Genomic DNA, 27,518 nt, shown 5'->3' on the forward strand with positions numbered 1-27,518 from the left:
TTAAATATATAATTATATCCACACACACGTGATATGAACATAGAAACCTTCACTTCGAAACGAACAAATAAATATTTATATGTGTGCGCGGGGGCCGGGGGTTCATGCACCAAAAATACCAGTTTCGAATCTTACGATATATACAGCTATAGCCTATAGCTCAAATAAATCGGATGAGTAATGAGTTATTTTGTCTGCACGCTCTTGGTGTCTTTCACTTTTATTAGTATTTTATAATTATTTACAAAAATATAAAATATACCATACATAAATTTTGATTAATATTTACAAAAAATATAAAATATTAATTAAAATCCAAATATATTGAGTTTCCACAAATTTCAAGCACAATAAAATACCTCGAAACCAACATGAAACAAACTATCACAAAAATATATAAGTACACTTGACTCATCTAAGTATCTGAAGTCCGTAAATAGTTATATCTCTCAAGTCTCACCTAATGTTCACTTGATTATGATTATCACTAAAGGTGGCGAAATGACGGATATACCCTTCAATTCCTAATTAACTGTTCCTAATCTTCTGTGGCAAGTCCTTTGAGAAGGTCCTTTGCGTGAAGCCCAATTCTCTTTGCATCTGATTTCTTCATGATTCTCAACCTTTTGCATGACTCAGCAAACATCCTACAAAAATAATATAATTTAGTTTAATATATTGATGCATATTTTCGTTTAAAGCTACAAAATTGTCACCAATGGCGTATGTTACACCAAAATATAGGAATTTACTATAATTATTATGACGCGTGGGAAAATTTGGGTGTTGTATTTGTATATACTGGTAAATGCATCATTACAATTTACAGAAATTAAGACGAAAACAATCTCTTTTTTTTTGTAGAAGTTGATAATTGTGTTTGGTGGGAAACGTGGGCCTGCATAACATTCTACATGCATAATGATGCTGGATTGACTTGGAATTTTTGACATTTCCTCTGTGAATTATCATCACAGTTTCGCAGGTGTCGGCCATACCTATTATATACATTGAAGGGTTATTTGCTATAAAATCCACCAATTTTAAGTGAATTCTGATTATTTTTTTCATAATTTTTTGATTTTAAAATAAAATAACACGATTTAAGAGAGTTTATGACACTACAAAATTCTTCCAAATAGTAAAAATAGAGTATTTTATTTTAAAATTGAAAAGTTAGGGAAAATACCAAAATTCGCTGAAAATTTGTGTATTTTACATCAAATAATATATTTAATATGTTGATTTATACATCACTAATAATAAAGAGAGTATATCCAAATTTTCAATGTCAATGTCACAAAAATTTGTGTGAGATTGTTTCAATGTGATTATATCACAGCCAGGTTAATATTTCAACTAAAATATTAATTCAAATCTTGACTTGTCTTGCAGCAGTGTGACAATCTTATATGGAGTAGTATATTATAGTTAATATTAATTTTTTTTTTACCTATGCACCTTTTTATTGATTAATTAAGTATTTATCTGTAAAACAAAAGGTGTTTTTGCATAAAATAATTATATGGATTCGAGAATCTTTTTTCTTATTATTAGTTACAACGACTTCATTATAATGAAAATTAATTAAGTGGCTGCCCAATAGAAAAAGTGACAACTAAAATGACTTTCAGGTTCAAAATTAAGAGATGAAATTGTGGGACCGGCTAAAATTCAAGAAAAAGTCACCTTAATAAATTACTTATACACCTAAATATTTATAGCAAGTTTTTATTTACCTATCCATTTATGACGACTTTACTATGCGTACCTAAATACTGTGAAATGATTCGTGCATGCTTGTTCTTTTTATGCATTCGACTATATATATTAAAATATTAATATTAAAATAGGATATAATTAATGAGAGAGAGGTACCCCCAAGGGACATCTCCAAGGAGCATCCAATCGCCATCTTTATCCTCATAGATAGGAACGTACTCACAGTTTTCTGCATCTTTCAATGCTTCTCCTGTTTACATTTCAAACCAAATTAAATCATAAACGCTTTGATTGATAATTTACAATTTTACATTAATATAAAAACAAGTTTCTTGTAATTAATTACCAATCACAAGTTTCATATATATATATTCCAAGGCAATTTAATAATATTTTTTCGACTGGGCACATTATTGGCTAAAAGAATTAGAATTAGAAGTATAGTATTCTGTATTAATTATATCTCGTTATGTATTATTTATTGATTGGACATATCATATCATTAGCATCATAGGTGAAACATGGCATGTATAATTAGATATGTAATGTAACATAAAAATCAAAAATGAATTAATTATGATCCTTTGTAACATAGAGTTCTAGCTAGCTTAACTAATTAAAGTTTGGCAGTTTTGAATTAATTAGGTCAATGAACCTAAACGTAAGTCCGTCCATTTATTGACGCTAATAGGAAGTAGGCATGTGATTTGGACTCGCCAAAATTAAATCATGTAATTGTATCTTAAATAAGTCTAATTAACGTGTGTTTGTGTGTGTATTAGATATATGGTCGAACATTATAAGGACTTAATTTTTTTTTTTTTTTGACTTGGGGGAGCAGTGGGGTTTGAACCCGAGACCTTATTGTTCACAGACAGGAGATCGCACTGATTAGTGTCCCCTTGGGGACATTATAAGGACTTAATTAATAGACATGCAATGGATATTAAACTCTTTAATTAATTTCTTTCAGATCTTGATCTCATATATATTCTATCGTATTCATGTAGAAAACATAAATTACGAGTATAAATACAACATTTAAGATCCTCTATATGTATATATATTGGTAGCTAGCTATTCTTGATTTTTATTTTTTTTTAAATCATACCACAATTTTGCATGGCCATGCATATTTGAAGAAGTATAAAATTTAATCTCAAAGAATAATAATAAATTAGTAAAACTTACCAATGCCAAAGCATCCAAAGAGTTGTTCAAGAGCCATAACAAGATGAGAATAGCACTTGTGATTGCTCAAATCAATCTTCCTGAGAAACGGCGCCCCATCGACGCTAACTTTGACGTACATTTTGATCCCGACATTCCTCCGGCGGTACGAGCACACCGGCGGCCAGCCCACGACGGGCGCGGAGATGTCAGCAAACAGCCTCTTCTTGTCCTTGACAGTAGCGCCGGGGAGCCCTAGCCTGAGCTCCGTCTCGAGTGCCAAACAGTTTTTGTTGTCCATGACTGTTTTTGGTTTATGTTTGAATGAATATTGGAATATGGTTGAAGAGAGGAGATAGGGTTTTATAGATGGAAAAGCCAGGTCACGCAAGCTAATTGGTCGGTCACATGAGAAACAATGGGTGGGGAAGTGTTTGTTGCATGTAGCAGTGGAATGAGCCGGCAAGATTAAAGTTGTGTATGGGCGCATCGGACGGCTCTCCATTTGGGATGGATTCTAGGGTTCCATCACCGCCGTTGGATGTGCCGCATCGGGACATTGCATGTGGCCTGCCTCCACATATTCAAATTTCTCTCTTTTTTTATTATGCCAAAATCAGAAAGTCTAATTTTATTTGATTAATTTGTACTCGCTGTTTAATTTTACCATGCATGCATTACCATATGATCTTTTTTTGAGAAGACAAGGACTGATTGCTTTGGTTACTTAATTACCATTTCTTTTGTTCTTTTTTTTGGTTTTTGTTAATTATACTTAGTTTTAACATTTTTTATTGTTAGATATCTCAAGGTTTGTAATGTTTTTATATATATAATCCCTGTCCCAAAATAAATATCTCCTGCTATTGAAACACATACACATGTCAAGGAATTAATTAAGTAGATATATAATTAAGTTTTACTCTTGTAGTCTTGTTAAAATTGAAATTAAAAGTAAAAAAATTGGGAGGATGAATGGTAAAATTGGAAGTTTTAAAACGAAACACTTGTGGATGGAGGGAATGTGTAGACACATGTTGTGTATTTGTTACTTGGCACATGATAATGTGATATATGGGATAGCATCTTAATTTTGCACATAATTTACATTCGTATAATTAGAGTGTTGAGATGCAACGTGTTTTATGACAAGCATGTTCCATATTTGTGATAATGATAATGCCACCACAAATATTATGTCACTCAACTCTTTATGCAACAAAGGATCAGCTACATATATATATATAAGACTTGCATACAATCGTTCCATATTGTCTTTTTCTTTTTTTAGCATAAATTCCATATTGCCCTTGAGTTTAAGTACGATATAAAGGCAAGTGGATTTGCAACAATAGGACTATCATAAAATAATTTTAACCAATAAATAGACGGTTCGACTCACCTAGAGATGTTAGCGTGTGTAGCTTTGGTCATAGTATAACATGACCAAATACAAAAATTGAACTTACATGAAAATAAAAAGGGTAGAAACCCATTAACCGATATAAATTCCCCTAATATACAGCTAAACGTGTATTAATAAATTGGTAGGTGTTCTTTTTGACCCCATATATCCCCCGCTCACACATGTATTAATTCGAATTGAAGACACTTAAAAGCCAAAAATAATACTCCCTCCGTCCTTATAAAATATAGGGGGAAATATAAAATACTCTCTCCGTCTCTGAAATTGAAACATCTTATTAAGGGAGAGTGATACGAGTTTTAATAAAAGTTAGTTGTGTATTAGATGAGTGGCGAATGAATCCCACAAATGAAGATTATAAGAGTACGTAATAGTGAGTGGAATTGTTTCCAAAAGTATATTAGGAAGATGTTTTGGGGACGGACCAAAATGGAAAGAGATGAATATGTTTGAGGGACAGAGGGAGTACCTTTTTTGAAAGAAAAAATCTATAAAATATTCATCATTTATAAAATAATAAATTATAGCCATTTAAGATATTTTTATCCTTATGTACCATTTCATGCATTGCTCGACACCGAAGTGTTGAGTTCGGTGTCGAGCACTCAAGTGTCGATTGTTGAGCGCCGAGCAATAGTTCAATTTAAACAATTACTCGTGACACCTTGAGCGTCGAGCATTGCGTGTCAAGCATCGAGCAATAGTTCAAATTGAACTATTGCTCGACACTTGAGCGTCGAGCACTGAACCGCCGAGCATTGAATCAATTCAAATATTAGGCGAGGCAAAGCAGAGGCGAGGCGAGACAGAGGAGCGACGCGACACAGCGAGGCAGAGGCGAGGTGGATGTGCGCCTTGCAAATCTAGAGAGAGAGAGAGAGAGAGAGAGGAGAGATGATTGATGTTGGGAGGACTTGCTGAGGAATTTTTTTTTAAGGGTATAAATGTCAAGTTTAACGAAAAGAGGGTAGTATTTATATGTTTTAGTTTGTGTGGGTAGTTTTTTATTTTTGTGTTTGAGAATGGGTAAATCCTACTTCTAAATAGTACGGATTTTAATAAAATAGTTGTATGTGTTTTGAGTGGAGTACGAGTCTCACTTTATTGTGAGTAGGGATGGCAATGGGCCGGATCTGGACCGGATCCTGCTTGGTCCAAATCCAGATCCGGATTTTTTTACTTAGGCCCAGATCCGGTCCAGATCCAATGGATCCAAAAAAATGAGATCCAGGTCCAGATCCATAAGATCCACAGGGTCTCGGGTCCAGACCCGGATCCATACTTTTTGTCTTCTAAATTAAATTTATAAATCTTAAATTAATCCCAAATAAAATTATAATTATTGTCTAGATTTTCAACAATTATTCAAAATAAATGAATTAACCATATCTATAAAAATATTATCGAAGTTTAATAACAATAAGAATATAATAATCAAGTACTAAATAACAGTGGAACAATGTGTCCTCTATTTTACATAGAAAAAAGAAAATTAATGTTATCAATAATAATAATAATAATAATAATAATAATAATAATGAAAACTAAAATTTAAATTAAAATAAAAGTAAAATATTATCTTTAATTGCATTATATATTATTTATGAAAAGAGATATATAGATTAGTCATAGATATTAGATTAGAGTTAGATAAAAATAAATAACATTATATATATTTTTATATATAAATGGATCCATGGACCGGATCTGGGTCTTAGATTTTTTGCCCCAGATCCAGATCCGGAAATTATAGGAATAACCCAGATCCGGTCCAGATCCATTGGGTCCATTTTTCCTATGGTCCAGATCCTAAAAAATGGATATGGATCTGCGGATCTGGACCGGGTCCAGGATCCATTGCCATCTCTAATTGTGAGTAAAAAATTTATCAAAAATAGATTCAATTTTTTTTTTTTGTGAAAATGGAAGGAGTAATAATTAAAGTTACTAAACAAAATAATATTGGATCTGAAAGTGATAGATACATATACTATATCTCTCTGTGTGTAGAGCTGGTGGAGGGCTGGATACAGTCAACTTAAAGAAAATCAAAATAAAAGTATTATTAATATGTAAAATCGAGTTTGTCTGAAGAAGGAGGTACATAAGTGGCGTAGGCCCACTTCCAGTTTTCAAATGTAGAGAGTTGAGATTTGAGGTTACTCACTCAGTCTTCAACTTGGACTGCCCAAACATTAATATTCTCATACACATATTTCCCCACACGCTACAAGTGTCACTATGTTTATTAATGTATTTCTTTTTTAGGTTAATTACGTATAAATTACTAAATTTTTAAAAACTTCTTATTTTACAGATTAATTTCAAAATTTATATTAAAATTACATAAATACTTTTTTGTTTTAGTTTTTTTTTATAATTTTTCTATCTCGTCCATTCCCCTCCAAACTTAATGCTAAAGTGATCGTCTAAAATAATGTTATCTCGCTAATTTTACTATCTCTGCAAATCGATGTTGTTTTATATTGTGTAACAGTGTACGATATAATTGAGAATTTCAGGGGTAGGTAGTATATCACACGCTACGAAAAAAATTACAATTATAATCATGGGGAGTTAATAGAGAGATTTTCTAAGGTTTTCTCAGTATGGAATTTTCTTTTTTGTGGGCCATTATATACACATAATGCAGGATTATATTGTGGTTCTCTCATCATCCACAAAGAATAAGAAAAAAAAAATAACATTGAAAGATATATTTAGTGGTATATTGAGTTAATTATATCAATTTCTAAAAATCAGCCACAATAGTATTACTATCTTTTAACGTATCTAACTCGGTTTTCTTTTGAGTGAGGTTGTGAGAGTATTTATTTCCCTCTAAAGATAATCATTTGTAATTTTAGAATTGAAACATTGGGAAATAGAATATGAGAAGAATCTCAATTATGACGGTTGAGAACTATAATCGCAACCACAATATCTCCTCAACATTTTAATTACACTATCATTACGCGACCATAAAACATTCATAAACTCCACATTGATTAATCATTTGCACATGGATTACCAAAAAAGAAAAAGAAAAACAGAAGTTAATTAATTAACACTTGTCGATGCTCTCATTTAACCTAATCCTATATTTTAGTATTTGTTTAAAAAAACAAATCATTTATGGAATATTCGATCCTGATTGCATGTGCGTGTATATATACTCTCTTAATTATGATTAAGTGACATTATCTGTCTCTCTCTCTGCCTTGATATTCGATCACTTAGTTATGATATATACTGTTCAAAGCCAAAATCTTGTTTTAGATTCTTCATTTACATCAACATCTTAAGTTAATTAATTAGAAAACTATGAAGATTTTAGAAACAGTATCGTAGGTTCGACTGTGTTTTTCCGACAAATCCATATATATGTTTCTTCTAGACAGTATTCACTCTGTTTTTTAATAATAATAATAATAATAATAAATGCCGAAGAAAAATCGTAATCTGATTTACAAATTCACTTCACTTATTCGTTAGGTTTTGAACAGTTAATCCGATCAATCGGCCGCTTCAATTAAATAATCACCAGTTGAATTAATTTTCAGTAAATCATTAATTTCGATCCCATAAATAATTTAATTATATATGGAATATTGCATAAATAATGTATTAATATAATGTTTCATATATCATCAAGAAATGTGGCATGCAGATATATATGATGATGACGTTCAATTCATATGTAATTAATATTATCCTAAAGTTTTGAGACATTTCACATCTGAAGTGAGACGGAAGGGAGTATATAACAAATCCTTATTGACAATTAAGAGTAATATGCTATATATAGCCAATATATAGGAGAAATGAAATTGGGCATATGTTTTGTATTCATCAAGGCTTACCAACGTGTGTGTAAATCGCTAAGATCCTACCAATCATTTTACTGAAATTCATAAATATTATTCTAATCGCTATTCTAAGAAAATTACTACTATATATGTTTAAATCTAATTTTGAACCGTGTTAGATCGTTTAAAATAGAATTTTTTAAAAATGGAAACAATCAAAAAACTGTGTTGTTGGAGTCAGAATTCATGCGGAATTAAATACTCATATGTCTTACACTAAAAGAGTGTGAAATCAAGCATATGAATGGAACACGATGGCCCACGCGCAAATATTGAATTATATTAACTAAGAAAAATATTAGTAACAAAAGACTTAGAATTAAGTAGAAATAATGTCCCTTCCCAACCCTACATATGTTTCCTTATGTTAGACAAATTAATAAAGAAGAAATGTGGAATATGGGGAGTGGTCTGAGCCACTGTTTTAGTGCGTGTTTGTTTATCACATTTAGACACCAATAAAAGATATATATGCCCCCAAAATAATATAATTATTAGTATTACATCAAAAGTATATATTTTGTTTGTCTTCAATTGTTTTAGCCTACTACATCAAAAGACCTACTTCTTTAGCTAATTTATTACAAGGTGCTCTCTAAGCTAATCATATAACACTACACCTTAATAAAAGAAAAGAGAAAATGTGTGTGATAGCTTAGTGATAGAGTGGTTAATGTCTGATGCAAAATATTTCAAATTTAAATCTATCGTGATGCGGTCTTTAAATTTTTTGATTATCCAATCAAAAAAACAAGAAAAAGAACAAAAGTAGTGTTGCGTATGAAATTCAATCGATCCAACTATATAATCTACTCCTTCACATAAAACTAGTACGTTCATTCGTACGATGCACGACAAACATTGAAATTAAACGATATATTAAATAAATATAAATACTACCTCCGTCCCATAAAAACATGCATAGTATGGGACGTCAAGGGTTTTAAAAAATCCAGTAAAGTGTAGTGTGAGTGGAGAAAGGATCCCACATTGATTGTGATGTTTAGTGAGAATTATTACTATAAACGAGCTATGTTAACGAGGTCTGGTCCTTAGTTTGCGTCTCATTTGTGCTTTCAAGGGTTGTCTAGGTTTTTTCTTTCTTTTCTATAATAATAATCACAATTTAATAACTAAAAGTGGACTACGCATGTTTTTATGGGACAAATGAAAAATGAAAGCTATGTATGTTTTTGTGGGACGGAGGGAGTATTAAACAAAATTAAAATATAAACAAATACAACAAAATATGTTCTAAACATAAAATAATTCACATCAATTACTCAATAAAATCATGAATTTGAAAATATAAATTTTCAACTTTGTATAAAGTGTAATAATAAATATAATTATTAAATAAATTCAAAAAATCTTCGATAATGAAAATTAGCATTACGCATTATTATTATTACTCATCATAATAAAAAATAAATATTTCCATACACAAACATAAACAAAAATAAACAAAAAGTTGTAGTAAAATTTTAATGAAGAGAGAGAAAACATAATATTTTAAATTTTATTTTTTTTCATAGCTTATTCGTTTTAAATTTATTTTTAATGATTTTTAAAAATTAAAATATAAAGAAATAAAATGAAAAAAGTAAAAAATTGGGTGGGGGGGGGGGGAAGAGAGGGAAGAAATAGAGCGAAAAAAAAACTTTTTTTCATATATATTATATAGATAGTTAGTTTGTAACTAATGTCGATGTCAAACTTTTGTAATAACTCATGCAAAAGATAAAATCTAAACAATAAGACATATAGTTTGTGAATCAATCGTGCATGGTTACAGAACGACGACGTTTTGAATGTATTGGATTTGTTTGGTTGTTTAGTTATTTATCCTTCATTATTATAAATAAATAAATAAAAACATAAGGAGGTCGTGTGGATGACCGGATAAGATCCTTTGGAAATTAAATTTTGAAAATGGTATTTGGTAGAATCAAATTAAATTCACACGCTGGAAATTAAAATTTGAAAATGGAGCATCCCTACCTGACCTTCTTCACGTGAACGACAATTCTTGCCCTGAAATTGAGAGGTCTTTTCAATGCATTAATTTGTAGAATGTTGAGGAAAGTGAGAAGAAATAACTAGTAAGTTAGGACATCTTATTATCGTATTATTCCCTTCATTTTCTTGATGAATTATGTTTCATATAGTACAATTTTTCATTATGTACACAGTTTGAGATGTTGGAGTTTCAAAAAAATAAAATTAAGATTAAATATACTAATACACTTCGTTAGAGGTTTTCGAAAAATATAACATGATTCTTGTGAATCAAAATACTGTCACTCGATTTTGATTCACACAATAATGAAAACGAGATTGAATCGTAGCAACAAGAACACAAATACGAAGATGAATTCAAACTTGTATGAACACACAACAAGAAGATTTACGTGGTTCCAATCGTTTCCGATTGTACATCCACGGGAGGGTGAACGAGAGATATTATTGATTTCACAAGAACAAGACTCCACCATTTACAAAGAAGAGTAAAAGAAGAATGAGAGAAAACTACCCCCAACTCACAAAACTCTCACCACGCAGCACACAAGTTGTTACAGATTTCTCTCTAATCCCCAGATTACTCTAAGTAACTAACTACATAACTAACACATTTTATATGCAACTAATGATCCAGTAAACAGGCTCCACGTAAGCATTTATCTTAACCTCACAATGAACGGCTGAGATCAATTGTTGTATCAACACACTTAACATTCTCCACCTTGTTGAAACAAACACAGAGCTCAGGCTTCCCCTCCACTTAGCTCCATCACAGAGCATACCAACCAGACCTCAGTAAGATGCTTTAGCAGCAGCATCAATGCTGCTTCTTGAGCAGTTTCACAAGATCCAGGCAATGCAGAAACTTGGCTGAAGGTAGTGCTTTTGTTAACATATCCGATGCATTGTCTTCAGTGCCAACCTTAACCACCTTCACTTTTCCTTCTGCAACCACATCTCTTATGAAATGATATCTAACATCAATGTGTTTACTTCTCTCATGAAACACTTGATGCTTGACTAGATGTATAGCAGACTGACTATCACATCTAATCTCCACACTTTTGTCTAATTCCAAACTCATTTAGAATCCCTTTGAGCCACAAAGCTTCCTTCACTGCTTCAGTTAGTGCCATGTATTCTGCTTCTGTGGTAGAGAGAGCCACCACAGATTGAAGAACAGACTTTCAACTCACAGCTGCACCATGAAGAGTAAAGATGTAGCCCGTTTGTGACTTTCTGGTGTCAACATTCGATGCATAATCCGAATCAACATAACCAATTAGTACTGACTTTTAACTTTCATTAGTCTGCTCAAATAGGATTCCAAAATCAGAAGTTTTTCTCATGTATCTCAGAATCCATTTCAATGCTTCCCAATGAGTCTTCCCAGGTTCACTCATATATCTACTCGTGTGACAAATCAGGTCTGGTGCAAATCATGCAATACATAATACTACCAACTATATTTGATTATGGTATGTTAGCCATGAACCTCACTTCTTCTTTGGTTTTAGGCTTCTGTTCTGAACTAAGCTTAAAATGCTGACCAAGGGGCACTTGTACTTCCTTTGCCTCACTCATACTGAATCTTTTCAGTACTTTCTTGATATATTCCTTCTGATATAACCAGAGTTTACCACTGCTCCTGTCTCTTGAGATATTCATTCCTAGTATTCTACTAGCTTGCCCCAAATCTTTCATCTCAAAGCAGGACTTCAAATCCATTTTAAATTGTTTGACTTCTTGTTTGCTACAGCTTGCAAGAAGCATATCATCGACATATAACAAAAGATAGGTCATGATATTACCTTGTGAAGATCTGAAGTAAACACAGTTGTCAAATAGAGATCTTCTAAAACCCATTGCCATCATATGTTCATCGAACTTCAAGTACCACTGGCTTGAGCTTTGCTTAAGACCATATATGGATTTCTTTAGTAAGCACACTTTCTCTCTATCTCCAGCTAGTGTAAAGCCCTCAGGTTGAACCATATAAATGTTTTCTTCCAAATCACCATTGAGGAATGCAGTTTTCACATCCAACTGCTCTAACTCCAAATTTTGTTGGGTAAGAATAGATAGCAGAATTCTAATTGAGGTGTGCTTCACAACCGGGGAGAAAACCTCATTGAAATCAATCCCTTCCCTCTGTGTGAAACCTTTTGCTACAAGCCTAGCCTTGTATCTGACCTTTTCTTTTCCGTCAACCAACTCCACCTTCTTCTTGTACACCCATTTACATCCAATGCATTTATGCCCTTTAGGTTTATCAACCAAAATCCAGGTTTTATTCTTTAGCAAGGATTCTAGTTCTTCTTCCATGGCCTTTATCCAATGATCTTTCTCACTACTGTTCATTGCATCCTTATAGCATTTTGGTTCCTCATAGCTTATTTCTTCAGCTATGTTGAGAGCATAAGAGATCATGTCAGCATGACCATATCTGTCTGGTGCATGTGATTGTCTCCTTACTCTATCCCTTGCTAACTGATAGTCATTTAGATTATCAGTTAATTCTTCATCAATATTTGTTGTTTCTTCATCAGAGACAGCAACTCCCTCATCATCATATTGATCAGCAATCTGTCTTTCTCCTGGTAACTCCACCTCAAACTGAGTTTCTTCTCTTTTACTAGTATTTCTGTCCAAATTTTCAAGAAATGGGATTTTGTCTTCAATGAATGTTACATCCCTGCTAATAATACACTTTTGGTTACCGGGCTCTATACACCAGAGTTTGTAACCTTTAACACCTTTGGGATAACCAATCATTACACACTTTAGAGCTCTAGGTTGCAACTTATCTTGTCTGATATGTGCAAAAGCCTGACATCCAAACACTCTCAAGTAATCGTAATTGCAAGCTCTTCCACTCCACCCTTCATTTGGTACTTTAAAATTCAGAGCTGCTGATGGACACTTGTTAATAAGATAACAAGTTTCTCCCCAGAATTTGGCTGGTAGTCCAGAACTTGTCAGCATGCACCTCACCCTTTCTAGGATAGTCTTGTTCATCCTCTCAACTATTCCATTTTGTTGAGGGTTGGCAAGAACAGTTTTATGTCTTTGAATTCCCTTTCTTTTACAGAAAACTTCAAATTCTTCTGCCAAGAACTCACCCATTATATGTTCTCAGATATTTCACCTTAAGCCATGTCTCATTCTCAACTTCTGCACTCCATTCCTCAAACTTTGAGAAAGTATCAGGTTTGTGTTTTATAATGTAGACCCAGAGCTTTCTGCTGTAATCATCTATGAGTGAAAGGTAGTATTTTCCTCCACCAGGTGTACTAACCCTTGCTGGCCCCCATAGATCACTGTGAATATATTCCAGAGGCTTTTGTGACATTTTCTTTCCACTAGGGAAATGAGCTTTCTTACTTTTCCCTAGAATATAGTCTTCACACGTTTTCAGTTTAACAGCAGTGGAAATCTTGAGTAAATTTTGCTTCTGTAACTCTTTGATTCCCTTTTCACCAACGTGAGCTAACCTTCTATGCCACAATTCAGATTCACATGCAATGTTCATCTCCACATTACCAACAACAGTAGAACCTATTAAATGATATAGACTGTTGTTTCTTACTCCCTTTAACACTGCACTGCTTTCCTTCATCACATACAAATAACCATCCTTCGACAGAAAATTAAATCCCCTTTTCTCTAACATCCCCAATGATATCAGGTTTCTTTTTAGTTTAGGGATATACCTGACCTCCTGCAGTACTTTTAGTTGTCCTTCATGGTTCTTTACTGTGATGCTCCCAATGCCTTTTACTGGACATGATTCATCATTTGCTAGCATCACTAATCCTTTGTTCCCATACTCTATGTCACTAAACCATTCCTTTATGTGACACATATGGAATGTACAACCACTGTCCATAATCCATTTTTCACCAATGTTGGTACTCATGATATTGAGCATCTCAGCTTTCTCACATTCTTCAACCACATCAGCCGAATTAGACTCCTTTTGTTGCTCAGATTGCTTCTTCTTCCAAGAATAACAATTCTTGAGAATATGGTCTGGTTTGCTGCAGTAGAAACACTTTCTTTCCTCCTTATTCTCTTCACCTTTCTTAGGTTTCTTGAATTCCCTTTTACTGCCATCATGTGGCTTCTTTGCTTTCTTATCCTTTTTGAATTTTCCTTTCACATTTAGCCCTTCAGCCGGCCATTCAGATTTTGCCCCTGCTGCTGTCTTCTGCAACTCTTTGGCTTTGATTGCAGACTCCACTTCATTCAAGGTGTGGTCTTCTCTCGGCCATACAACATGGTGTCCTTCAAATGTTCATAAGACTTCAGAAGTGCATTCAGTAGCACTATTGCGTTATCTTCATCACCGAGAACAACCTCAATATTCTCCAAATCATCCACAGCCTTATTGAATTCATCAAGATGCTCTAGTATATTCTTATCATCTGTTATTCGATAAGAATATAATCTTTGTTTGAAGTATAACCTGTTGGCTAAAGATTTCTCCATGTACAGAGACTCTAGCTTCTTCCACAAAGCAGCAGCGGACTTTTCTTTCGAAACTTCTCGCAACACTTTGTCACTTAGGTTGAGAATAATGGCGCTATGAGCTTTCTCTTGAAGCTCTGCTTTCTTAGGATCTGTGACATCTGCCTTTGAATCTTTAAGGTCAGCTTCATTCAAGAAACTTGCGAGACCTAGTTGCACGAGCAAGGCTCTCATCTTGATTTGCCAAATTGCAAAATCGTTTTTCCCATTGAACTTTTCAGCTTCATATCTTGTTGTCGCCATTGCAGAGAACTTCTACAAATATTCGCCGCAATCTCACAAATCCAGATCTCACCGGAAAGCCACCGATTGCGATCAAGATTCAAAACTCGCCGTGGATTCACCGGTTCCCACAGACGGCGCCAAATGTGAATCAAAATACTGTCACTCGATTTTGATTCACACAATAATGAAAACGAGATTGAATCGCAGCAACAAGAACACAAATACGAAGATGAATTCAAACTTGTATGAACACACAACAAGAAGATTTATGTGGTTCCAATCGTTTCTGATTGTACATCCACGGGAGGGTGAACGAGAGATATTATTGATTTCACAAGAACAAGAATCCACTATTTACAAAGAAGAATGAGAGAAAACTACCCCCAACTCACAAAACTCTCACCACGCATCACACAAGCTGTTACAGATTTCTCTCTAATCCCTAGATTACTCTAAGTAACTAACTACATAACTAACACATTTTATATGCAGCTAATGATCTAGTAAACAGGCTCCACGTAAGCATTGATCTTAACCTCACAATGAACGACTGAGATAAATTGTTGTATCAACACACTTAACAATTCTTTTTATATGTAGCATAGCAACAACATCAGATAGATATATATTATTCTAAATATGTAGGCTAAGCAATTAATGTTTACTGCCAAATGTGTGAATGGCCAAACTCATGGGGCCAAGCACATGTTCCTCGTATACAAAATACAGTAAATTAGGATTGGAATTTAATTCAGTTTATGAAGATTGATATTGACATGGATATTTAAGTTGTGGAAGAAAGTTGGTTCATGTGTATCAAATTAGTCCATTGATGAAAATATTACACTCATCCGAGGAATCACCGACACATCCAGAAGTTACCTAAATTTCGATGATTTGCCCATTATAATTTCATATATTTAACACTCGCTATCTAACTATGGAAAAATATTACCAAGTACATATTTGCATAAGAAAAATATTTACCCTCCGAGAAAACGTATTTAAATTACTCGCAGAAATTTGTAATAATCAAATGAAACCTAAATGCATTACTCCAAATTTATTCGTGTCGATATTCAGACAAAATTTTCACATAAAAAAGCATTTATACATCACAACTGATGGGTCAATTGAATAAGAAAATACAACATGCTCTTAAGTTGGCCAACTACTGGTGTGTTTATGTTCTATGCTGAGAGGCTGTAACATCACTACTCCAAAATCCTGCTTTTTGTTTTTCTTTTCTCAAGGAACCTCTTCTCCAGCACCAGAGCATAAAGCAAGATAAATACAAAATCCAACTGTCAAAACAAAGATGGTGGAGAGTATACACATTTGTAATATTATGCCATACCAGTAAGGTGGACGTCGGCCTCGGGCAAAAAGAAAAATCAATCTCAGATTTAAGACGTAACTGATCATCCTCCAACTTCCACTAGAATACTTTCTCCATTCGTCTCGTTACACTCTAAGCTCCAGCATCGATTCCCTACTCAATCATATCTCTGAAAATAGCAATCTCTTTGAGAAATGTTAGCCGGTGTGCAAACTATTGGATGGCAAGATCCTTGAGTGAATCCAACTTCTCGACATTTCCATTGGAAGACACGCACTGGTCAGCAAATGAGCTGTTTGGGCTTCCGTTTTCAGACAGCTTGTGATTTTGGCGGTAAGATGAATTTGAGGCAGCAGAGCTGCAACTGCCCACAAAGTACGTTGAGTGGGGGAAGTACTCAGCACATCGAGTTTTCCATCCTGGAAAGAAATAACGAATTCAGCCAAAGATAATGATGCCGTGTTTCTACTCTTAACCGAAGACAACTTAATCTTGTTTGTTTAAGGAAAACAGAATGATATTTTGTTCCTACACTAGCCATTTTACATGTCAAAATCACTTACAATTCCACAGGATCATAGATAGGAAGCATGCAACCAAATTATTTGCGCATAATATGAATTGAAACTAAACATAGCAATTGAGAATGAAATGAAACAAGGGAGCACTGAAAAAATAGTAAACCTAAACCAGAACCATAAAGAGAAGACATAAAAGTAAGGTAAGAATTGATAGCCATAAAAATTTTAAACTTATAGATACCTCACCAACTTCGGTTAGTTTTGCATTGAAATATGATATTAAAATTGTGGCATTACAACACTTTCATTTTTTTGCAATAAAATCATGGACCAATTTCCGGTAAAACAGATCCTGTGTCTCCAGCAAACTTAACCAAAACAGTATCTTTTCGCAGGAAACATTGGATCCCTTTTACCAGTTCGGTTGATGCATCAATTCCAGAAAATTAACAGTTCATATCGTAATCCGATAAATCAAAAAGTCGGTGTTGTTTTTGCAAAATCGACCAAAGTTCATAGTTTTAAAGGAAATAACCCTCAAAGAAAACTAGGTCTACTAAGACCTACTTAGTTGAGATATGCATTATTTATAATTATAATGTATAAGGCCAAGGAGGTCCCCTTCTGACGCTGTCCCTACTCTCTAACTTTGGGAACTAAATCGAAGATCTCAGTGATGGGGCCAGGCAGCCTCGCCCCACAAGCACCAAACCTTTCCCTCCTTAGCTAGTACTCCATTCCTAGCCCTTTTCAACTAACCACCTGTTATTCTATTAACAATCTACAACTTCGAGCTTTCTACATTATTCAAGGTTGAAGTGTTTTCTCTCGTAAGGAAAGAGGATTTCTGATATTCTACTATTTTCCTATTTTGTCACACAAGATTCTAAGGTTGTGAGACCTACTTCTTTGACCAGCTGCTGGCCAACTAGGATGTCAGCACATGTCTCTTATACAATATACATTACATGGGGCAATAAAAGATACATAACTAGCAATGCTTGAGATCCATCATTATTAATTCTGCTTCTAGATTTACATGAATTAAATCATTCAATGCAATGTTTCAGGCTGGAGTGTAGAGAAAGATATTTTCACAGCAACAAACGTAACAAAATGTGAGTGATCTACCATAATGTCTGACTAGCAAAACTAATAACCATTCAATTGTATTAAGAAGTGAAATGCATGAAGAAAAAAGACTCACTTGATGCAGCATCATGGTCGTCCAAAATCGAGCCTAGGAGTTTGTGAACTGCAATGCAATCCTTAAGCCTCCAATTTCTAATTTGTCCAAGTGCTGCATTTCTGCAAGGAACGTGTATAATCTTCAGTGTTGCAAAAAACTCTATCCTATTTAAGGGAATTGGTAAATTTTATAATAGCATACGAGGAAGACAGGTCGCCAGAGGATTCTTCTATTAAGTTAATAGCCTCTTGCTTCTTGTGTGGTTCCAAAACAAACATCATTTCTGCTACAGCTGCTCTGTGCCTCAAGGAATCTGAAAAGAAGAGACTCAGATAACAATACTATAGTGGGATCATTTGCAAATTACTATCTCTATAAAGCATGCAAAAGTACTACCTCTATTGTTCTCTAGGAAAATAGAGTTTGCCTCGGTGAGAGATTTCTTGTGCAACTGACTGCAAAAAGGAGGTAGTATAAACACAAGGAACCAACTAGATTGAATAAATGGTCAAAAGAAACAAAGGCATATCGAAGCTAAATTGTCCCCTTTTTTCCTAGAGAAAGGAGGGTGAAACAAGAAATAAAGAAAAGAACCTGAATGCAGGACGCTCAGCTTCTATAACACCCCAGATGAGTTTTTCCACATCAGTTACTGGAGATGGCATGGATGACACTTTATGGAAGAACTTTATCTGCAGGACAGTAAATATAACACTAAAAATAAAAAAACTTGTACAAAACTATATGCAGAAATAGAAGTTGCCTCACTTATGCATTACACTGATGAATTATGGTTTACTGATCATACCAAGCAACGGTGTACGTCGGGGTTATTGGCATCCAATCGTAGTAGATGCTTAACTGCCTGCAAAATATAGAATAAGAGAATCATTCTTCAAAACTAGAATTTGAGATGCCACAACTGCGTGCCAGAAGAATAGGAGATAAAGATCATCCATCATGAAGTTGACATTTCCCAAAAGAGATTATCAACTTCTATTTGTCCTTCCGAATTTTCATCGATAAAACAAAGGACAGCCGTTGATCTATTAAGTTGGAGAAAAACAGTAGAAGAAAAATGTCTTTAATAAAGCATTAAGTTGCAAAAGAGTTTACCTGCAATGCAAGTAAGATTTTTTGCTTTCTCATATTAACTTCAAAAGAAAGCAAGTGAGTTTGTAAGGAATCAGAAGAGTGCTTCTGGAGAAGTTTCAAGTACTTTGTAGCTTCCACCAAAGGATCTTCAACCTATAAGTAAAGACTAAATCATCAGATGTAGTTGTATTACACTTTTGCTAAGTGTATATTCTCTTGTCTGGAAGTAAATCTAAATGTAGTGCAAAACAATCCTCCCAATGGAAATGTAACAAGTACCTGCAGTAACTTCTCACCATGTGGATCAGGATCTACCGGCTTTACTTGCCTTTTTCCAGATTTTAAAACAGCAGTAGCGTTTGATTCTTCCTTCACTTCTGCTTCCTGCATAATGCAACTATTTTAGTGCAAAGCTATCTGAAATTAATCCTATAGCAGCTATGATGGCAAAGTTGGTTTACTTTCTTAGCTCGGGCTTCGGCCTTCCTCTGCTTTTGCCTCAATTTCTTTTTCTGAGAAGGAGCCATCTTTGACATCTCTTCATCTTCTTCTGCAGATGACTTTGGAGGAGAATCATACAACTTCAAGTAGCATCTGCATGTCAAATTAATACATTTAGCCCAAGCAGCAAACAAGAAACCAAAGTTAGCATGCTTGCGGACAAACTTGTACCGTCCCATACCTTATAGAAATAAAATTTATACAAATATTATTAAGTCTAAAATGCCAAAAGCATCATAACTGGAGCAATAAACAGAGACCAATACCTTATGGCTCCATCAGCTGCTTTGCGGAAATAAGAATGAGAATGAAGGCGATCTTGAAATTTCAGCATATCGACATAAGTTCGAAGAGTCATTTTTCTTAAGCAGTACGAGTGGAAGTCAAACTGATCTTCCGTAATGTCTGCATAATGCTTTTCTACAGCCAGGAATTTCTTCAATGCCCGCCCCAGGTCCCCCTGACGCAGATAACTTTCTCCAGACGCTAATTCATACCTTAGATACATACGTAGCAAAAATTGATTCATTAAAAGATGATATCTTTTGGCCATACTTATGAATTAAATAACTCGACAAAATACACACCACATGCACTGCATATCATGGAGATTATTGTGCTGCTCTCCATCTTTAGTGAATAATACAGCTGTCTTTTCAGCCAATGCAACCTAGAAATACATAAGCATTAGCACATCAACATAAAAAATCCTGACTTTAGTAACATACTGGAAGGCTTATATAATAGCACCAAACCTGATCAGCTTGCAACATACGTTTGACACATTCACTGTTCACGTAGCGGTCAGCAAGATCCATGCATCTAGCTTCATCAGCCAATGCAGCAGCTGCTACTGGATCACCAGCATGCTTTAGTATCCGGCTCTGAAGAGTGAATTATCAGTAAACTACGTTTAGCTATTGCACATAATAGATCATTGGTGCTCTTAGGATATGATGCACCAACCATAGAATAGCAACATGAGACCAAAATGGGGCATGAAAGAAAATAGTTATATGGAGTATATAACAATTAACAACAATGCAATAAGTAAAATTTACGAATAAACATCACAATGCATACTTATGAATAAAAAATTCTATATTTACGAATAAACATCACACTGCAATAAGTCATATTTTCTATTTGTCCTGTCTTAAGGATTTTTGCCTCCACATAGTAATAAAGTTGAGACTTGAGATTGCTTCAGGAAAATATACACTTCGTTAACAACACATAATGTAACTTTAATAGATTCTTAAGAAAGGAATTCGGAAATGGAATAAAGAGTTCAAGGAGGTTAAGAATTCAAGTATGTTTACTTACCTTCACCGAGTATAAATCAATGACAGTCGGAGTGTGTTCAATGGCCTCGTCAATTTTTTTGAGAGCAACATCATACTGACAGCGTCTGTCATAATGCTGTACACACGAAGCTTCTTAACACAACTAAAATATCATGCTAATACAAAGTACATATGTAAGATGAGCCAACAAGCAGGAAGGCTAAGAAAATACGAAAAGTTGCAAACCTGTGCCAAATAAAACAGAATCCACATAAGTGTTGAAGGAGGCTCCTTGTCCACCCTGAAGCAAAGCAACGTGTAGAAAATGGAAATATCAATTGGATATTTAAAACAAAATGGAGTTCTTATCGAAACATCATGCCATATCCATCTGATTTAACTTATATCATCTAGTTGTCTTGATTATCGAAACAAAATGGAATTCTTATCGAAAAATTGTAGGATAGAAGCAGGTTAAATGACCTCCCAGGATATGCACCAGTTGTCTTGATGGTATGCTCCAGCTCAAGAATTAGCTGCTCCAAAATATCAGCCTATACAAGAATTGTGCAACGACTTTATACACTAGAAAGGACAAAATTATTCCTTAACCCCAAGGAAACAGTCATCAGTTAGCCGAAAAAACTAACCTTTCCAGGATGGTCATACAGAGGAGAAAGATCGGAAAACAGAGATGGAACGCCCTAGATATATATCAGAAATTCAAAGCAAGTCATGCACCGAAATTTCATCAAGTACATATTAAATACACAGTTGCAAATGCGTACCTTCGTCAGAAAGGGGCGAACATAACTTTCAGCAGCCGAACGGAATCTTTCATCACTCAGAAAATCAAGTGGTATTCTCTGTTCAGTATGAGTTCAGAAACAAAAGTAAAGCATCAGAGGGTGTATCGCACTCAGAAACATTAACAATGATTGTAGACCGAAAATTCTTGAAGCACAGGGTGGAAAATATGACATTATTGGAAGAGCACTTAAGAATGTGAATGTACAACTTGTATGCATACACCAGAGATGTTATGAAGTTTCCAGTGAAATGTACAACATGTTATCTTCTTAAAATACAACTGTATTGCATGAGATAGTGTAGGGTGGTGACTCCTAAACCTGAGCATGAAAGAATCATTTTAAAGTACTTATTTTTATTGCTCATTGTGCTAATTTCAACAACTTGATAAGAGGAAATGGAATATGCAAGGTGGTCACTACAAGTCAAAAGCACATATTCAACAACCATTATTCCACTAAACTTAATTTTCAGAAGTATGAACGAACAAAAGAACTGTGAACCACAGTTTTTCATGTACACAGTTTGATTTGAAGTCTACAAACAATTCACTAGTTGTTCAATTTGATGCAGTATGAACACACACCCAGCACTATAGAGAAAGATGCTTATGATTCAATGAATCAGAAGCAAGGGCAAATAGTTCATCACCTTGACTGCAGACGACCTTGTAAATTGCTTGCTGAGTGATGCATAAAGGGATTCTAGTCGATCAATTTCATCAGAAGAATACTGGCCATTTGCTGAATACAGTCCCATACATCTTTGAAGGCCTTCATAATACCTATCATTATAGAAGATTCAGAAGTGCAATAGGAAAGGCAAATAGCAAGTTAACTAGTAATGTAAAATTAATTACACACTACGTAATCAGATCTCCAAAATCAGATGGACCAAGCAAAATACAAGTTCCAAAGTGGGAAAGATAATTCATTTAGAATAGTAGAAGAAGGACCGCACAACAGTATCATGAGTACTTCGAAATTAAATTTATTTACTTATATGATTCAGGCACAACACCAATGATGCATGTGGATACAGGGAACCAATATCTGAGAAAGGACTTCATAAACAACTCACTTTTGAGGTAGACGTGTGGTGCTCGTAAATACAATCGTCAAGCCCACAAATACTTCACACAAAATATAGATTTTACTCCAATCTATCACAGTATACATCATTGATTGGACCCTTCCTACTATCAGTACATTATTTATTTAATTATGATTGAATGTAAAGTTGATTTCATCTTTCAGATCCCGTAACTAGAGGATACCTTGGAATTTCTCATTTCAATTTAAAAGAATCTTGCTAAAGTTTTCAACTAACTAAAAGCCAAGTCCTTCGGAGGTCCATGAGATATTGTTTGTTCAGGAAGCGGAATTATCGACCAGAAATGTCCATTTTTCAATTTTATGCGCAGTGAGAAGCCACACTTCTGTGATAATTGAGCTTCCTTTTGTTCCCTGATTTCTTATCATCTTTTGATTCATAAATTGAGGTATATTACCAAAGAATTGTATTTCTGCCAAGGTAATAACCAACCACAAGCTAAGAAACTTATGGGGATGCGGTAAGGCACAATTCCTACATATTCAGAAGCCAACTTTTTTGGAAATTAAAAAGATCAATTCTCATTTCAATGCCTTAAGAACAGGATGGAAATTTCAAAATTCAAACAAATATAATAACCTAATTCAGATACCCGTAATTGTCAGGATTCACAGAAAGTAGTTTCATGTATAACTCTTCTCCCTCACTGAAGCGGCCGAGCTTTTCAAGCAGAGAAACCTCTTGCTCCTTGTAAGATAATGTATCCACCTTCACCCAAAAAAGAAAAAAAAAACATTATTTCAATAGTCCAAGCGAAAATTCGTTCATTAAACACTGGAAGCTATATCCGCACTCACTATCTTGAATTCTTTCTTGTGCAACTCCTCAAGAGCCCTCTCAACCAATCCACATTCTTCCAGTAAAGAAATCTGAAAGAAAATGTTATATTGGGATGAATAAACTATAACTCACCACATCATATCAAATGGTCCTTACGAGATGACTCCTAATAGAAAGAAAGCACAGGCGAAAAAACAGAAAGACAATAATCATTGCAGAAACAAATAAACTTCTTGCTCAACAATCTACATGAATCAACATTATCTTTAGGCCCACTGAAGTGCATCAGATGCATGTTATCATTGAAATAAGCTTCGATGCCAAAGGTCACCAAGAATTACATATTTATAACTACACAAACACTATACATCTATTGTATGTACCACATCAGGAAACAATTATAAGAATATTCATTAGCTAACCAATAATTACATGAATTCTGAATGTTTGTGTACAAAAATGAAAATGGATGATTAGCAACCAAGTTATGAGGACTAACAATGACAGCGAAATAGTTCAGACACGAGTTATAGGAAGGTGTACAGAATAAAGAAAGAAATACTGATTATAGATAAGATGCAAAAAGATTATGCCATCATATAGAAGAGCAACAATAACCAGAATTGAGCCAGTGAAATATACAATAATGTCATCCCGTGACGACAATATAGTTATATCTAACAGCCAAGGAGAAAGCAATGGCAGTACCAAAGACTTCAGGCAAGTATAAAATCATTTCTGACATACTACAATTAAAGCTAATGAAGCATTACCTTGTACAAAAGCATTTCTCCATGCTCACAACGTTCATTATCAGGAGGGTAGTCATCCTCCAGAGTCCCTTCATACGCTTGAAGGATATCAACTGCCTTTGATCCACTGGAAAAGTAATAATAAGCAGAAAATGAAGACCAAATCAGCTATCCTCAGAAAAATCTCTACAAAATTGGCATGTACAAATCCTAGATTCATATATATATATATATATATATATATATATATATATATACACATACATATACATTAGACCAATTAATACATATACTCAATCTCCGCTAGATGCATGCATTTATTCCAATGTGCATTGACCCACAAGACACATCTCTGGACCTAATTGTTTTGCAGTTATAAACGATCAAATGCAATGAGCGGTAGAATAAGAATTATTAGAAAGAAAACACAATAGCATGTTATTTAATATACTTGGAATTCAGATGTTGGGAAACAGCAAATCCAATCCAATTCATCCGATGATTTGGTTTCAGGGTGAGTAATTGTTGTCTTGTCTCGACAAAACCTTCCAAGTCACGCATTTGAGCCTGCAAAGCAATTATGAAAATTGTATAGGACATCATTAGTGAGACATACTTATGCTCAAGTCAAAGCAGTAGAGCATAATAAACTAATAGGTGACAGTATATTTTCAAATTCATTGTTCACCAACTGCATTTTGGACTTGTTGAACTTACTTCTTAGTTAAGAGATATATTTCTAGCAAAGAAAAACATGCCTGTAAAAGAGATAGATCCCGCAGTATTTCAATGTTATCAGGATCAATTTTAAGTGCATTACGGTAACACTTGATTGCTTCCCTGTATTCTCTGTCGGACCGATATAGAAGACCATAAACATGCCAGCAAACATGACTCTTAAGATCATTCTGCACAAATGAGAAATCAAAATTAGGACAATAGACTGCAATAAAAATAAGATGAGCAAGAGTTCGTGAGAAGGAGAGGAAAATCAGAGAATAACCTTCAATCCAAGTCTGACAAGTTCATATGCCTCAGACTTGCGGTCCATGCAATTCAAAGTTAGCCCTTTCATTGATAAGGTCTCTGTCATCCATAAGAGCAATCAGGCAACAGGTAGAAGCAATTTAGAAAAACAGGATATTGACTGACATCCAGAAATTGAAATTCTCTTCTCCATATATCTTTAAATGATCAATAGGAGACCAATATGTAACATAACCTCAGAGGTAAATCTTACTAGTTCTTTACTCTAATTCACATAATAAAGACAGTAGTTATAATACCATCAACATTATATTGGCAATATCAATCACACTTTGCACATTTCTGAAAAGGCAAAATTATACTGCAACATATGGTAAAAGAAGGTATCTAAGCAGCAACAGCAATAGAGATGATGTACTCCTAACATAAGTCCTGTAGCAGACGACAAAGATTGGATAGAGCACCCACAGCACAAACCCACTTTACAAAATTTCCATAGGGTTTAAGAAAAAGTATACCAGATAAATTTTGACATACCTCCATGATCAGGGAACTTCTTTAAGATGGCATCAGCAGCCTTTAAACCTTTTTTGTATTGTTTGGTTTCATATGATTTCTGCAAAAACAAAACACAAAGTTTGCTCAACAATCGTGATAAATTATACACCTGGGGCCATTAGAATGCTGCATATAAACAAGACATATGTTGCCATCACTTCTGAATTAGCCTCATACATACTTGAAATCAAATGACATAAATTGCATAATACAGATATAAATGCTAATGCCAAATGAAAATTTTCATAAAATCACCATCGTTGATGAAAATACATTTCAAAGTCCAGATTATTCAAAAAAGGTGACAAGTGAGAATAAAGTCGACACAGATTATAATGCCCATTTGACTATGCAGCAGCACGAGGCTCAATGAGCACAACCAGAGTACATAAAAGCTTCCTAGAGCTGAGGGCGCATATATCAGGCATCTTTTGGACTAAATTAAGAATAATTTCTTCGAATGTCCCCCAAAAGAAAAACAGCACCGCAAAGAAAGCACTTTTAGCATTCACACGCTGTGATCTTGCTAATATGCAAAAGTTAAGGTTTGTATAGGATCAAATCACATGATTTTTATTCAGAAAGATGCTGCTTTGCATGCTAAAATGACAAAAATGAATTACACGAAATCATAAACGCAATGCCGCATGCTCAAAATAGAATTCCTAGAAAAAGAAGTTCAGCATAATTCATCGAAATTAGATAAAGTAACATAAGAAACAACTCAACGACAATTGCAGCAATCGGACAAAATATCTTAGGGTTTTACACGACGCCATATTGCAAGTCTAATTACTGAAATTAACGAATATATCTAGCAAAACGGTAGTGACGAGGGACAATCTTAAGAGCGAGAAACACTTACGACGATGAGTTTAAAGAGGTTGGCCTCTTTGGCAGGAAGCGAAGCGCCCATCCTAACAAGCACACTGAAAGCCGCCCCAAGTGGTCGAGATGAATTTCAAAGGATTTTGTGAAGTTAGGGAGATAGAGAGAGAGTGTGATAAGTGCGTCGACAAACACAAAGAGAGAGATAGAGAAAGGTTTTGCGGTGAGGTGAGGGTGGCGTTTATCTGCTGCAACCCTACAACTCGAAGAGAGTTCTAACACTCGCAAATTACTGCCAAAAAGTCAAGGGTCTCATTCGAGGGTAATTCTGTCATTCCACCCCACGGGATTTTCTTTTTTCTTTTTCTTTTTTCAAGAGAGTAGGGTTTGGCTCTGGCTTTCGCAGGATCCTCTCTTTTTTTCTTTTTGTTATAAATCTTTTTAACAAAGGGCCAGGTCAATTTATCAATTCAATAATTTTCTTCAAATATATCATTATTAATTATTTATGCCTTTTTATTGTAATTGAAAGTTGAAACAGATCAAAAATCAGTCCTATTTCTTGTTCGTTTTGTGGCCAAAAAATTCTTTTTCTTTTCTTTTTTTGATATAACTTCTTTTTTTTCACAAAAATACAATATTGATTACACAATCTCCATTGGTGCAATTGCAAACTTCTAAGAAAATCCAAATTATGAACATTCATGGCATGACTTAATTATGAGTGGAGGCACAATAGTCATTTAAAAGAAAGGGACAACATTCAAAACACACACAACTTGTTCTCATTTTATT

General features: G+C 34.4%; 2 protein-coding genes across 2 annotated transcripts; both read right to left on the bottom strand.

Moving 5' to 3' along the window:
- Positions 1-284: 284 nt before the first annotated feature.
- Positions 285-3,252, bottom strand: LOC130992381 (auxin-induced protein 22C-like). Its single transcript, XM_057916987.1, has 3 exons — positions 2,914-3,252; positions 1,879-1,972; positions 285-647 (listed from the first exon to the last, which is right to left on the bottom strand). The coding sequence occupies exons 1-3, from the start codon at positions 3,191-3,193 to the stop codon at positions 539-541; spliced, it is 483 nt and encodes a 160-aa protein (XP_057772970.1). The 5' UTR covers positions 3,194-3,252; the 3' UTR covers positions 285-538.
- A 12,734-nt stretch (positions 3,253-15,986) lies between these two features.
- LOC130992383 (N-terminal acetyltransferase A complex auxiliary subunit NAA15) lies at positions 15,987-27,061 on the bottom strand. The gene is made up of 26 exons (XM_057916989.1): positions 26,761-27,061; positions 25,875-25,953; positions 25,354-25,436; positions 25,109-25,258; positions 24,802-24,917; positions 24,372-24,477; positions 23,616-23,687; positions 23,411-23,526; positions 22,357-22,489; positions 21,684-21,761; positions 21,546-21,599; positions 21,379-21,449; positions 21,142-21,196; positions 20,936-21,031; positions 20,365-20,493; positions 20,197-20,279; positions 19,876-20,106; positions 19,570-19,702; positions 19,388-19,492; positions 19,130-19,261; positions 18,822-18,878; positions 18,608-18,705; positions 18,410-18,468; positions 18,215-18,326; positions 18,032-18,132; positions 15,987-16,722 (listed from the first exon to the last, which is right to left on the bottom strand). The coding sequence occupies exons 1-26, from the start codon at positions 26,809-26,811 to the stop codon at positions 16,517-16,519; spliced, it is 2,706 nt and encodes a 901-aa protein (XP_057772972.1). The 5' UTR covers positions 26,812-27,061; the 3' UTR covers positions 15,987-16,516.
- Positions 27,062-27,518: the final 457 nt, after the last annotated feature.

The sequence above is a fragment of the Salvia miltiorrhiza genome, chromosome 7 (genome assembly GCF_028751815.1).
Source record: "Salvia miltiorrhiza cultivar Shanhuang (shh) chromosome 7, IMPLAD_Smil_shh, whole genome shotgun sequence".
NCBI classification, from domain to species: Eukaryota; Viridiplantae; Streptophyta; class Magnoliopsida; order Lamiales; family Lamiaceae; genus Salvia; species Salvia miltiorrhiza.